We start from the raw sequence: 14,077 nt of genomic DNA, 5'->3' as shown, positions 1-14,077 counted from the left end.
TACTGTTATCAATCATAATTCAAAACATTTTTTTAGAAATCACAGACCTGCCATAAATAGCAAGGTTGCTTGCTGACTTAAGAGGCGTCACACAGTAACATCACATAAAAATAAGAAGTAGGATCTTGTTACTGTCAATTTAGGCGCCATGTGCTGTTCATGACAGAAAAAAATGAAAGGTGTTTGGATAACTGCAAATATGAGTGAAATATCATTGTCCAACAGAATGGAGAAGATGTTATTTCCCTAGTCCCATTTCAAATAAAAAAGAAACATATCCTATAGAATATGCCTTGTGTGACAACTGTGTTGATCAGTCTGTTCATTTTCCCAAAACTGATGTATAGTAGCTTCCACACTATGAATTTTTATCAGTCTAGCTGTCATTATTCCTTCTGTCCACCTCACAGGAGTACAAAAAATATATTTCTATAAATTGTAATTTGCAAATGTGCTATGCAGCCCTCTCATGCTTCCAAGAACTGTCATTTCTAGTGATAATGTTTGTTAAAATGGGATGTGTTTCTTAAAGAGGGGAGTTGATATATCTATAGTTGTCTTCCAAGAACAGTACTAATCTCAGACTAATTTGACTCAAGTTCCATACTCCTCAACCGTCCTAGTTTGGCAGGGACAGTACTGAGTCATCCTCTGTTGTCCCACTTTTATAGCTGCTTTCAAAATCTCCATGTTTTGCTCCCTTCCTCCCACTTCCCCCTTTCTCTTCAGTTTACTTTTGTTGACCCAAACTGGGTTCAAACTGCAATTGCACTTTCTTTAACTCAGCAAGGGTTGCTCTTCCCAGTAGACTCAGGCAAAATAGACTGCTTCAGCTTCTCTTAGCTTTTATAGTCTTCCTCATTCATAAAGGTTGCTACTCTAATAATGCTTATCCCAATATGTCCTGCTTTTGATTGGTGAAATGTAGGAAGGTATGCTTAAGCGTTAGCTCACAGGTAGCCAGCCCCACCAGTAGCTGGTGAAAAATTGAAAAAAAATAAAATAAAACCCATTCAGTTCTTCAGCTCTTTCTCGCTTAATGTTTATTGTGGTCTTGGGGGCTACCAGAGAAGATATTATGGTCTCCAGGCCATTGTGTAAAAACCGCTGTCGTGGCACTTAGTTCAGAAATTCTGCCCACAAAAATTAGCTGCTCAATAAATCAGAAATGTCAAAGTTATTACATCCTTTCCTCCTTATTCTGTAGAGAGCCTGCTTTTTCCTCTCTGTAAATCTCTGCAGGAAGTGAAATTATGTTTGCGTCAGGAGAAGACAGCAAGAGGCTGTTTTTCCCCTAGCAGGGATCCAGACTACAAGCTCTCATGAGCTTTGAATTTTCAGCAATTAACTGGATCGTATCTGGTGTGAAAACAAATTGATTAGTTATGCTGGCTGTTAAGGAATCAGTTAGTAATGGTGGAATTCAGCTTATGTGCAGCCACAGCTGTTTTCATTTCTGTGCAGGTGCTTTAATGAAATATGCAAGACTTTTGGTGATAATGATACAGGTAGAGGTTTGTACTGGGGATTTTCATTGGATAATTTCTCCATCCTCAACTCAGTAGGCATGCAATATGTTTGAAATCAACCACAAAGGTATCATTAATGTTGGTTTTTATTATGGAGGTCCTAAATTTAGAATTTCATAGAAGCAATTGCTATGCATGGCTGTGAAAACTGGACAGTGAAGAAAGTGGATAGGATGAAAAGCAACTCATTTGAAATATGGTGCTGGAGAAGAGTTCTGCCAAAACCCTGGACTGTAAAAAAACAAACAAACCCAAAACAAATAAACTAGTCTTAGAACAAATCAATGGCCTCCTGGTGGCAGAGCAGATTAAACCATGAGCTGCAGGACTTGTGGACTGAAAGGTCAGTGGTTCAAATCTGAGGAGCGGGGTGAGCTCCTGCTGTTAGGCCCAGCTTCTGCCAACCTAGCAGTTCGAAAACATGTAAATGTGAGTAGATCAATAAGTACCCGCTTCAGCGGGAAGGTAACAGTGCTCCATTCAGTCATGCTGGCCATATGACCTAGGAGGTGTCTACGGACAATGCCAGCTCTTTGGCTTAGAAATGAAGATGAGCACCAACCCCTAGAGTCAGACATGACTAGACTTAATGTCAGGGAAACCTTTACTTTTATCTAGAGGAATTCAAGCCCAATTTCTCCCTAGAAATCAAGGGAGACTGCCATACTTTGGACATACCATGAGTAGACATGACTCATTAGAAAAGAAAATAATTCTTGGTAAGGTAGAAGGCAATAGGAAAAGAGGAATGCCCTATTACAGGTCAATACACAATCAAGGAATCTGCAGCTCTGTTATCTGCAGTACCTGGTAGGGTGATTGGGAGTATCTCATTCAAAAGGTTGCCAAAAATAGGTCAACCTGATGGTAACTAACAACAATAAGAACTAGAAATAGATAAAAGTCTTCTGGTCTACGGCTGACTTTATGCCATCTCCTTAGGATGGAAATCTGAAATCTCATTCTCCCTCTCTTCTAGGATTCATTTTGCCCCTCCTTAGCCATAGTTTTATATTCTTGCTTTCTTGATGTGTTAGATCTGCAAACAAAGGCGGCCAAAAATCAAAATCTGTGTCCTACAACTGAAGCGCTATAGCACATCATTCCCTGGGCCATGTATTTATACAATCATTTTCATTTTCACTTGAAGAATAAAAAGCAATTGCTCTTATTGTTGCCTGTGACTTCAAGAAGCTAGCCCATATAGTAACATCTGCTCTAGTCTAAAGCATTATCGTGTGAATGAGATTCCTTCTGTACGGATTGATATTGTTTGTACATAAAGAAGATGTTCCATTTATATGGATGATAAAAGTTTCAGATTGTGCTGGAAGATCTTAGAGATTTGGACTGCCAGGACCCGGAAAACTGGAGCAAAGATTCGTTTAAGGCCTATGTTCTGTTTATTGGGTGATTAGTGACAGCACAATTCTGCTTTCTTGCTTTCATTGAGAGCTTTGGCTTTTATTGTCAGTGTCCGCATTTCTTCATGTATGCTCCCATTTCTTTCCACTTGTATCTCACATACGCACCTGGCTCCAAAGAACTCTGGAGACCAGGTGAGTGACTTGCAAATTTTGTAAATCTAAAAAATGTGGAACACCCTATGAAAACCCTGTTCTGATGATCTCTTTTTTTCATTGAAAATTTTGGCAGGAAGAGGTTTGCACGTTTAAATGCATTTGAAGATATTTTTACTCATTTTAAAGATGTATAAGGTTCATATTTTGTTCATATTGATGAAGTTTATTCTCTCTCAGCCTAATGTATTTTTGTCAGTACCCTGTGAGTTTTTTTCTCTCTCCCACACCAACCCTTCCTGTGTGCCCCCCCCCCCAAAAGAAATATGTTCCCTTTACTGGAAGCAAAGGACATTACCAGATTAAAGTATAAACTCATTTTACACATTTGTTATTATTAAAATGTTAACGTTTTGCTGAAATACAGGAAAAAGTATTTACTACATTAAAGAAAGCAGATAAACTTCAATAGGGATTTATTTTCAAGTAGAAACTATGTTGACCCCAGTGGCTGTTAAGGATCCTGTGTCTTAAGACAGATGTTGATAGTTCCTCCTTGGCATCTTTGTTGCCTGCAACCATTTGATCTTGGTGACTAGCAATATCCTTCAGAGTTAGTGCTTTCTTGAGCTTGGACTTACTATGTTTGATGATGACTGATTTACTCCTTGTTGGCTTTGCATGTCTGGACTATTGCTTTGCTGTAATGTCTTCTGGACTGGCGGATAACCAACTTTTTTGTTTCTCCTTTCATCTTGCTTGATAGCTTATGATAGACCTGATTGAATTAACTACTTGACAACTCTTAAACTCCAACCACCTGACTGCACTCCAATCACTTGCTGACTGGAGTATAGGACACCAGGATTTGTTCAGGGGAGGGGGTTGCCTTAACCTTTCTCTGAGGCTGAAAGAGTGTTCCTTGTCCAAAGTCCCTCTGTGGGTTTCTATAGCCATAATTGTAATTAAACTATGATCCCTAGAACACCACACTGGATCCAAACCACTACACCACACTGGATCCCAGGCTCCTCAAAAGTTGAAAATTATCCAAAAGACCTAATAACCACAACAACTGTAAATAAATCAAAATAACACAAAAAGATACAAGAGTGTATAAAATGAATGTTAAAGTTGAGAGATTTAATTCTCAACGGTACAGTGAGCTGGTAGGAATGATAGTTCCAGATATTTTTTAGACAACAGTTTCCATAATTTGCCACTGTTGGGTATGTGGACTAAAGCAGATGGTCCAGAAACTTCCAGAGTGCTACAGCAAAATATTGTTTTGGCTTGGCAATGAAAAAAAACTAGAAAAAAGAAGCTAAGTAACTATCTCAAGGAGGACTGTTCAGAGGATAATCCAGCCACTAAAGAATCCATCTCTCATGTTCCCAACATATTTTTTAACAATACCTTAAAACTGATGAGACTAACAGTAAACCCTGTCAAAAATTATCATTAATCCCAAGGAAATGTTTTTTGCAACCTAATACGGTCTCCTTCATCTCTGTACTCCTACCAAAGAATACGCTCCCCCTCCGCCCACAGTAATTAAAATGATTGAAACAGCACTAGCAAAAACAAGGTGACAAATGAATGATAACATTGTGTGTTCCTTTATCTTTAATGTGAGTGAATGCATCATGATGATTCTACAATAAACCTACATCTGGAAGAAGTCCAGAAAGCTTTTTCTGACTATTTAAAAACAGGGGGATGAAGAAAAAATCTTGTGTATTTTGCTTTCACTTGCAGACTAATAATAAAGGTTTATTGCTGAGAGCTGGTATCACATTGGAAACTGAACAGACCTTTTGTACAGTCTAGATTAGATTTGCCTGCCAAATTTAACCTAATTGGTTTAGTTACTTATTTGGTTTGAGGCAAGTTGCTCCAGGGCTGAGTGTGGATTCTGTTAATATTAATTAGATGAGAAATGTCTTGTTTAAGGAAGCTGCTTGAAGATTCACTAAATAGTTCCATATGCCCTATCTGAAGCAGTGTTCCCCTGGAGAAATATTTGTGGGTCAGGCTTGCTTCTTAGACTGATCTATTTGTTTCTTCACCAACTCTGTATTAGATAGAAATGGGAAAGATTTATTGCATTTCACTTATTTCAGACCTTAGGAAAGTGACTTTTGGGACCATGCTAGCTGTAGGATTCAGTGAATTGTAGTTCCGTCCAAAGTTACTTTCCCAAGCTCTGATTTATTTAAAGGATTTACATCCTGTCTTGTTAATAGACTGCTTGAAGTTGTTATTTGTCATCAAGTAAGCTTCATCTGGCAATGTAATTATTTATGAAGTTTATGAAAAAAATGCCATTCTCAAAGGCTATTTGCAGTTCAGGATGTATTCTGCACAAAATTTACAATTTTTTGCACAGAAAGCAGTATTTCCTACACACAACCATTTTTGCATGAAAAATATTTCATTGCAGAAATATTAATGCCTGTGAAGAAAATGCTGCTGTCTATGCAATTCATGGGAATTTTACAATGAATACACTCCCATTTATAGTGTTATTTTCATCATAAGCTGCTCTGAGTGCCTTTGTGACCAAAGAGCAGACTAGAAAAATTATCTAAATTTAAAAAATGCGATTTCTTGTGCAAATTGGGGTTGTTTTTTGCACAAAACAACCACCTGTTCATTTTGTGCAGAAGAATGATCAAACTGTGAAGATTCTCATCAGTCTAGAAATTTTCAGTCTAGTTTCTCAAAAGTCAAAAATCATGTTTTCAACTATTTTTTGAATATTTTCAAATATTCTTGCCATCCATTGTTTCAAATTAGGTGATTGCATGAATGGGAGTCCTCCAAGAAACCCTGCAATTAACACTCTTGTTAATAGAGGGCTGAGATTTCCTTGATGAACCAATCTATGTATAGTATAGTTTTCCTGTCTTGCTGCCTTCCACTTTGTGGAGCATTATCATTTTCCCCAATGAATCACGTCCTTTATATGTGCAGAAATCGACAACCTCATTTTGACTTCTAGGGAAATGTTCATTGACTTAATATCTAAAATTTAGATGTATGAAATGACACATAAAGGATAGGAGGATGATAAAAATAAAATACTGGATTGACTTTTTGGAAAAGCTGCTGGCAGATGTCAGTTAAGAAAGGGCCAAAGCCTGCTAGTTGCTGTATTTTCATATCCTCACACATTTTACAGATAAAAACTGGGACATGTATAACCAGTTAATACCAGAGTATTGTCATCAAGATGCCCAATGTTGTTAACGAAGGAGAAAATGCAAACTGGAAAGCAACTTTTTGCTTTTGCCTGATTCTACTGGGATAGATAAGATACTGTCCTCTACTGTACTCTCTTCTGCAGAATTAATTGAGTGCAATTGCTTCTGCACTTTTAGTTTGTAGCACCTGAAGTATGCTGAGGACAAAGAAGGATCATGGAAAGAAAGGAAAAACTTAAAACATTTTAATAGCAGCCAAATACATAGGTTGGCAGGGGATTAATCAAATAATGAGGCAGCATTTCAAAGAAAATATACTGGTGGAATCATGGATCTGTGAATTAGCACTATTGTACAAATGGAGAGAGATGTGATAATAGGGGTGTTTATGCCAACATGCTGCTTGCATGTCTTGTGTGATAAAGCCTTATATTTCAGCCTTGCGTAAAGAGGAACCCATTCATCTCACTATGATTCTCCTAGCTCATTTTGAAACAACACTCTTGCCAACCTTGCAGCCAACATATATTTTTGTAATTGTCAGGCATGAAGGCCTATCACATTGGACTGGAGGGAAAACTGGAACACCATCAGAAGCCTTCTCAGCATAAAGAGGAATTATTATTTGGATGTGCTTCAACCTTCTTACTTGGCTTGCCTAAGAAATGGTCTTTGGGGATGGGATACATCTTCCTCACTGAGACTATTTCTGTCACTAAGAGCAACTGTCACAATTTCTATTCTCTGAGCCTCTTGAGTTGGCTCTCCTGCTAAAGCCATCTGGAATAATCTGTTTTGCCACATCCCTTGTAAAATCATACCTGCTTTCTGGACTTTGCAGAACTTCTTTTCACGAAGGATTCCTTCTGTCTGTTTGCTTAATGATAAACATAATTCTTAGCACTTATATAGCATACACCGAATGTTCTGAACATAAACCTGTGCACTCATCTTTGTCATCCTGAGAACAGAACCACATTCTGAGTTGCATGTAGCTAAAGGTCTGTGAAAATAAAAGAGCTTGAAAATTGATTTTTTTTAAAAATTATATCTTCTAAAATCTCCCACTTAAAATGGCTGGCAAGCAGATCTGGGAACCACAATACCAAAAAACCCTTACACCCCTTTCCACCTCTTGAAACTATGTAGTGTTATTTGGTAAATTTGGTTTGATAGATTTGAGTCTGCTAGCCAGATGGATGTTTGCAGACCTGTTTTAGGGCATTTATATGTAGTATTTCTTTGAGGAATAAATTCTTTGCATTGTAGCCTGAAAGTCCACATGACTTGAACTAATGGTTCCTCCATTCTTTCTAACCACTGACTTTAAGATGTCTCATACCATCGGTGTTGAACATGGGGCTGCTTTTTAATTGCTCAGTAGTAAATATCTGCCTAAGACAGCAAATATGCGCTGAAGATATAAAGTATGAAATGTAATCTGTACTGAATGATATTTGTTGTACATCCACAAGGTGACTGGTTGATTCTAACTGCATTAAGAAGGGATTTCAAGGTATGGGATTCCAGTGTTATCCCAAAGCAAATATAAGGTCTTTCAGGACAGGGAAAAGTGCATATGTGCAAATATAGACTGATTGTTGAATATTTTGTCAAAGTAACACTGTGAGGAAAGTATTCCCGAACATACAAACTTATGATTTAGTTGTTGTGCTCCTTCATGTTGTTTCTGGCCTTAAGTCAAACCTATTTATTTATATATTTTATGTCCCACTTTTCTTCTAGCAAATAACCTAAAACTGTGAGATAGAGTCAAGAAAACCCTATCACAGGATTTTCTTGGCAATACTTCTTCAATAGAGGTTGCCATTGTTTCTCTCTCAGGCTGAGAGAGTGTGACTTGCCCAAGGTCACCCAGTGGGTTTCATTGCCAAGTCGTGAGTTGAACCCTGGTCTCTAGAGCCATATTCCACTACTCGAACCAGTACACCAATTATGACTACTGATCTAATTTGAGATAACATTTGACCTGGAATATCACAGATGCCCTGTGTCTTCTGTTAACTAAAAAGAATTATAGGTGATACTGATTAATGGATTTTGTTTTTCCTCTGTCCCTTAACAGATGAGAATAGGAATTCACTCAGGTTCTGTTCTTGCTGGAGTTGTTGGCGTAAGAATGCCAAGGTATTGTCTTTTTGGTAACAACGTTACCCTAGCAAGCAAATTTGAGTCGGGAAGCCATCCTCGTCGTGTCAATGTCAGCCCTACCACATACCAGTAAGTGTTCAAATCACATTTTATTTTTATCCTACTGTTTTTAAAAAATCAAATTTTATTTTATATAGTTTATTTATGAGAAAATGTAAACATAAAATGAAAAACTATACTATAAAGTACAAAACATTGCATGTTTCCAACATAGAGTTGACTGAAGGTAGAATTCGAAGATATAGCCATGTTAGTCTGAATCAGTATGCAAAGAGAACTCATAGCACTGTTGAAACGAAATGAAATAAATACATTAGTAACATAAGCTTTGGTAAACTTAAGTCTACATCATCAGATGCATGGAATGAAGTGTCTGTAGACAGACCTTTATAGCCATGAATGAGCAGGCATTATGTATGAACTGAACTTGTCACTTCATCACCATACTAACAAGTTTTGCATCTATATTGCAATTCACACATATCACCTTCTCATAATATTGTAGTTAAAATACTAGAAAATTCAAAAAAGTCAGTGACTGTAGAAAACACCATCAATAGTAATAATAAATTTATTACAATCAACAGATCAGATAAAAAACATCAATGAAAACAATATATACCTGTAGTGTATGCGGATGAAATCATGTGTTCATAGTGTTATTGCAAATGGATAAGAATAGTAGCTCTGAATGGTAATTTACTTTTTGTACTTTCTAATGTACATGCATTCCATTCAGAGCTACTATTCAAGCCTATTTACAAGCCTTGTAAATATATTGATACAGTATATGAAATTTGGGCTTATGAAACATATTTTTGTGCTTATATCTAATTGTTGGGATATTCTATATCTTGTATCAAACTACTGGGATATTTTTATAAGAAATGGGACATGTCTGTTGAAATACATTGTTTCTTATAAAAGAAACAAAATGTCTTTTAAAAGAAAAAATACATAATATTTTTATAGACAGTCACTTTGGTGACCCCCTCTGATGGTATCAGCTACTGTGGTCTGCACCTTTCACATACTTGGGATACTACTGACAACACATTCTATAATTTTGACTTTGATTGGCTTTCTTCTGCTACTTCCCCTTGGTTACAGTTCACAGATTATTCACCATAGGAACATAAGGATACAGCTTCATACTTAGATTGGTTGAATTAGAATGTTAGCCCCTTTGGGAGGGAAATGAAGACTGGTTCAATGAAGGGGCAGTTTGCTTTAGCAGAATTTTCAGAAAAGTGCACGGAATTGTCAGAGGCTATTTTCAGTAAGGGAAGGAAACAGGCAAGTTATATAACAGCAAAATTTACAAGTGATATTAGAGCAGGCATGGGCAAACTAAGGCCCAGGGACCAGATGCGGCCCTCTGGGTGCCTACCTCAGGCCCTCCTCATTTTCTTTGTCCTCTTGGCATAAGGACATGACAGCCTGATGCATCCTTATGCCAAAAAGATGGAGGAGGAAGGCATGCAGCAGCTGAAAGCCCTATGGAGCACTCTCAGTCACCACGTGTTTTGCCCTCCTCCCGGCATAAAGCCAGTGTGAATGGCCCTGTCATTATGCCAGGAGGATGGCTCGAGGAAGGTACACAAAGGCTGAGAGCCCTCCGGAGCACTTCCAGCCGCCGCCTGTCTCATCCTCCTCCCGGCATAATGCCAAGAGGATAGCCTGAGAATCGGGGGAGGAGTATCGGGGCAATTGCCACGTGTCCTGCCTTCTTCCCGGCATAGGGATGGGGTGAGCAGGCCCGTCTTTATTTATTTATTTATTTTATTTCCAGCATTTATACCGCCCTTCTCACCCGGGGACTCAGGGCGGCTTACAACGGTTGGCAACATTTAATGCCAAGAACATAATAATAAAACAAAAACAGTACATATCATCAATTAAAACTATAAAAATACATCATTAAAATACATTGTAAAACTTAAAACATATGCAAATTAGATCCATTTGTTTAAAAAACTCAAGCTTCAGCCTTAAATCGGACCGTGTCGACGTTATCATATTACTCGTTAAAAGCTTGGGCAAGCATCTATGTTTTCACAGCCTTTCTGAAACCCAGAAGGGTTGGGGCTTGTTGGATATTTGTGGGGAGGATGTTCCATAGCCAGGGAGCCACCACCCAAAAGGCCTTTCCCTCGTTCCCACCAGCTGCACTTGTGAGGCAGGTGGGACCGAGAGCAGAGCATCTCCAGATGATCTTAGGGATCTAGCTGGCTCATATGAGGAGATACGTTCAGATAAGTAAACCCTCCTTATGCCAGGAGGACAACTTGAGGATGATCTGGACTCTGCTCTGCCCCCTCCTGGCCCTGCCCTCTCCTGGGCCCTCCTTCTTCCAGGCCTGCTCCACCTAGCGTGTGCCTGGCCATCCTCTTTCCCAGCCTGGCCCGGCCCTTCTGGCCAGACCCACAATGCGCCCCCAAAGCAAAAAGGTTTGCCCATGCCTGTATATATTCTACACATGTATACATGTATATTGCCTTGCTCCTGGCTAAGTAAAAGAAAGATTTCAGATCCAGGAGCAGTTCAAGAAAACTGACACTTACCATCTTGAAGAAGGAAGAGCAGGGGGAGACTTTGTCTTTCCAGACACCATGGTATTCAATAATTTCACATGTTGAGAAATGCATTGATGACCATGCATTACAATTTACAGTTGAGCAAATAGGCTATGCTTGAGAGGCAATGTGAATAGGACAGAGACATGCACACACCTTATAGAGTAGGTCCTCTGCAGCACCTACACAAAAGGGGGGAAACCATGAGAGAATACTTTTCTAAGCATTTGTAGGGTTAAATAAATATTATAGGGTTTCCAGCATGATTCTGTGGTCAACTTCCACCAGAAACTGACCATAGAATCACACTGGAAACTAGGCAAGTGAGGTTTATATATCTGTGGAAAGTCCAAGGTGGGAGAAAGAACTCTTGTCTGTTGGAGGCAAATGTGGATGTTGCAATTAATCACAATTAAGTCACACTTGCCTCCAACAAACAAGAGTTCCTTCTCCGATACTGAACCTTGCCTAGTTTCCAATATACCTCACAACCTCTGCAGATGCCTGCCATAGATGTAGGCAAAATTTCAGGAGATAATAGTTTTGGAACAAAACTCACAGCAACCCAGAGATTCCAGCCATGAAAGCCTTTGACAACACTTTCTGCTTTGTTGTTGTATGTCTTTCGGGCTATATGGCCATGTTCCAGAAGTATGCTCTCCTGACGTTTCGCCCACATCTATGGCATCTATGGCGAAACGTCAGGAGAGAATACTTCTGGAACATGGCCACACAGCCCGAAAGACATACAACCACCCTGTGATCCCGGCCATGAAAGCCTTTGACAACACACTTTCTGCTTTCTTGGTGAAAAGACTGGCATTTACATCTCACTGTTTTCCCCCTACAGTGATTTTGGAATACAGTGGGTCCTTGCTATTTGCTGGGGTTTGGTTCCAGGACACATACACTCACCTGTGGACACCAAAATCTGTGGATACTCAATCCCATTATATACAATGGTGTAATAAAGTGGTGCCACTTATATAAAATGGCAAAATCAGTTTGTGTTTCGGATTTTCATTTCATCCATGTATATAAGAAGGGGGTGACTAAATGTCTTTTTTCTGGTGTGTAACTTGTTTACTGGTATTTGCTTTCTATTTTTGATAGCTCCAAGTATCCTTGCATTTAAATGTCCCTGTAAATCTCTGTATAATTTTCTTCATCCAGGATGTGACGCACTTAATGTGCTGGAATATAAAGCAGTTCAAAATTGAAGCTTCAGAAAGTAATTAAAAACTGGCAAAAGAAATGAAGCCCACTCACATCAGATAAAAATCATGCAAGGAAACACATTGGGTTGAACAAGTCGCAGGCATTTTGAGTAGGACCTGATGGCAAAACGGATCATGATGGATGAGCAACAGCAATGAAGAGACTTGGGAATACAAAGCAGTTTGGTTTCTTTTTTGCCAGAAATAGTTCTCTTCTCTGCAAATGCTATTATTCCAGAATCCACTCTACTAAAGCAATTTCTGAATCAGAATACTAAGGTCCTAATTTCCCTATTGAAATTCCTAAAACAGATTGTTTTGGTCTCTCCTCTCATCTAAATTCATATTCTTTGACAGGTCCCTAGAAATCAGAATGTGATTCATGCCACCAGAATGTGAATTGCAGCATGAAAATGACGATCTTAACTATATGTGTTATCCAGTTAAATAAATTTAGTCAGTTTTTTTAGAACTACCTGAGCTCTTTTGGACATTGAAGGGATTACAACTTTAGGATCTGGCATACAAATCTGTGTCTAATGCTACTGATATGCGGTTCTCACCTTCATGTGGCTGGTAGCACAACACCCTACTTTTCTTCTACAGTAGAATAAGAACATTCTGACCTATAGACAAGATTATCAACTAGTCAAAGCTGACAGCCAGACACAATGTGTTCACTATTTCTCTATAGAACCCATGAACCATCTGGCATGTGCCACCTAGCAGGTATGCTATTTTTCTCATATTTGAAGAAAAAAAAAGTTTAGACTAACAATTCAGAGACAAAATTGAATATACCAATGTTGACTTTTGGACACATCATATGGGCGGGGAAAAGGACGGGGTAGAAATATTGGAAATAAAATAAATAAATTTAAATCTCCCAAATGCTGAAAACCTAAATGTGATCTTAACACAAACTAAATAGAAGTGTACTGTGGGTTTTTAAAACATCATACCCAGAGTGTTGGGCTATGACTTTGAAGCATGGGCTCAGCTGTAGAAGCTCACAAGGTAACTCTGGGCAAGTCATATTCCTTCACAATCATGAAAAACTCTGGAAACAGTGGAACCATACTTTAAGGTCCTTTAGGTTTAAGCATTGGTCTATAACCCCTCTGAACAAATCTTGTCAGGAAAATCCTATGGTGGATTCTGCCACTTTGAGCTTCTTTTATTATTAATAATAATAATAGCCAAAAGTCAGAAATGGCTTGAAGGCACACAACAAAAGATTCAGTAAACTGCCCGAGTGTCTGTGTGTTCAAATAGACACGTGAAAATATTACTTTTCCATGCTCTGGCCCACACAGAGACAAATACAGCCATGTTGCACCTTAATAGTCTCTAACAGGAAAAACTTTTCCAAAACAAGAAATCGGTGGTCACTGCATTGCTCAACTGTCACCTCACAATGTCTCAGTGGTAACACTGCTTTTCCTTTCTTTCTTTCCTCCTCCCTTCCCCTCATACATGTTACCTTTCTTTCCCAGTGACATTACAGAGGACTAATTCACTGAGCAACAACCAATCCAGTGACATCACAGAGGGCTGCTTCACCTAGCAGAAGTCTTTGTGGTACAAATATACATATACACTTTGACTTTTATATAGATAGATATGCTGTTTTTCATGGAGACAAGAAATAAATCACATCTGCTAGCTTTGACCCTAGTGTCAATTTAACACTATTTCTGTATAAGAAAATGAGTAAAGGCAATCCCTGTAGTATTCTTTGTATGAAACAAACTCACCAGCCAGCAGAGTCTTGTAAGCAAAGGTGTTTATTCAAACACTAAGAAGGCTACTAAGGCTTTGGCTGCACAGAACTATATATCCCAACCATCAGTAGTT

General features: G+C 38.6%; 1 protein-coding gene and 1 long non-coding RNA gene across 3 annotated transcripts in view; one reads left to right on the top strand and one right to left on the bottom strand.

Moving 5' to 3' along the window:
- gucy1a2 (guanylate cyclase 1 soluble subunit alpha 2) overlaps window positions 1-14,077 on the top strand; it is a 323,810-nt gene that overhangs the window by 174,530 nt on the left and 135,203 nt on the right. For both annotated transcript variants that reach the window (XR_010004065.1, XM_003219302.4), the window contains exon 7: window positions 8,342-8,496. Coding sequence is in view for 1 of the 2 variants with exons in the window: in XM_003219302.4 (XP_003219350.2) it covers window positions 8,342-8,496 (155 nt within the window). In the remaining variant the exon portion in view is untranslated. The remainder of the gene's footprint in view (window positions 1-8,341; window positions 8,497-14,077) is intronic.
- On the bottom strand, window positions 8,509-14,041 carry LOC103278438 (uncharacterized). Its single transcript, XR_506052.3, has 3 exons — window positions 13,978-14,041; window positions 10,992-11,185; window positions 8,509-8,713 (listed from the first exon to the last, which is right to left on the bottom strand). It is a non-coding gene; the product is annotated as an uncharacterized LOC103278438 (long non-coding RNA).

Source organism: Anolis carolinensis, chromosome 3 (genome assembly GCF_035594765.1).
Source record: "Anolis carolinensis isolate JA03-04 chromosome 3, rAnoCar3.1.pri, whole genome shotgun sequence".
NCBI lineage: Eukaryota > Metazoa > Chordata > Lepidosauria > Squamata > Dactyloidae > Anolis > Anolis carolinensis.
Note: the sequence above shows the minus strand (reverse complement) of the source record. Positions and strands in the feature narration are given on the sequence as shown.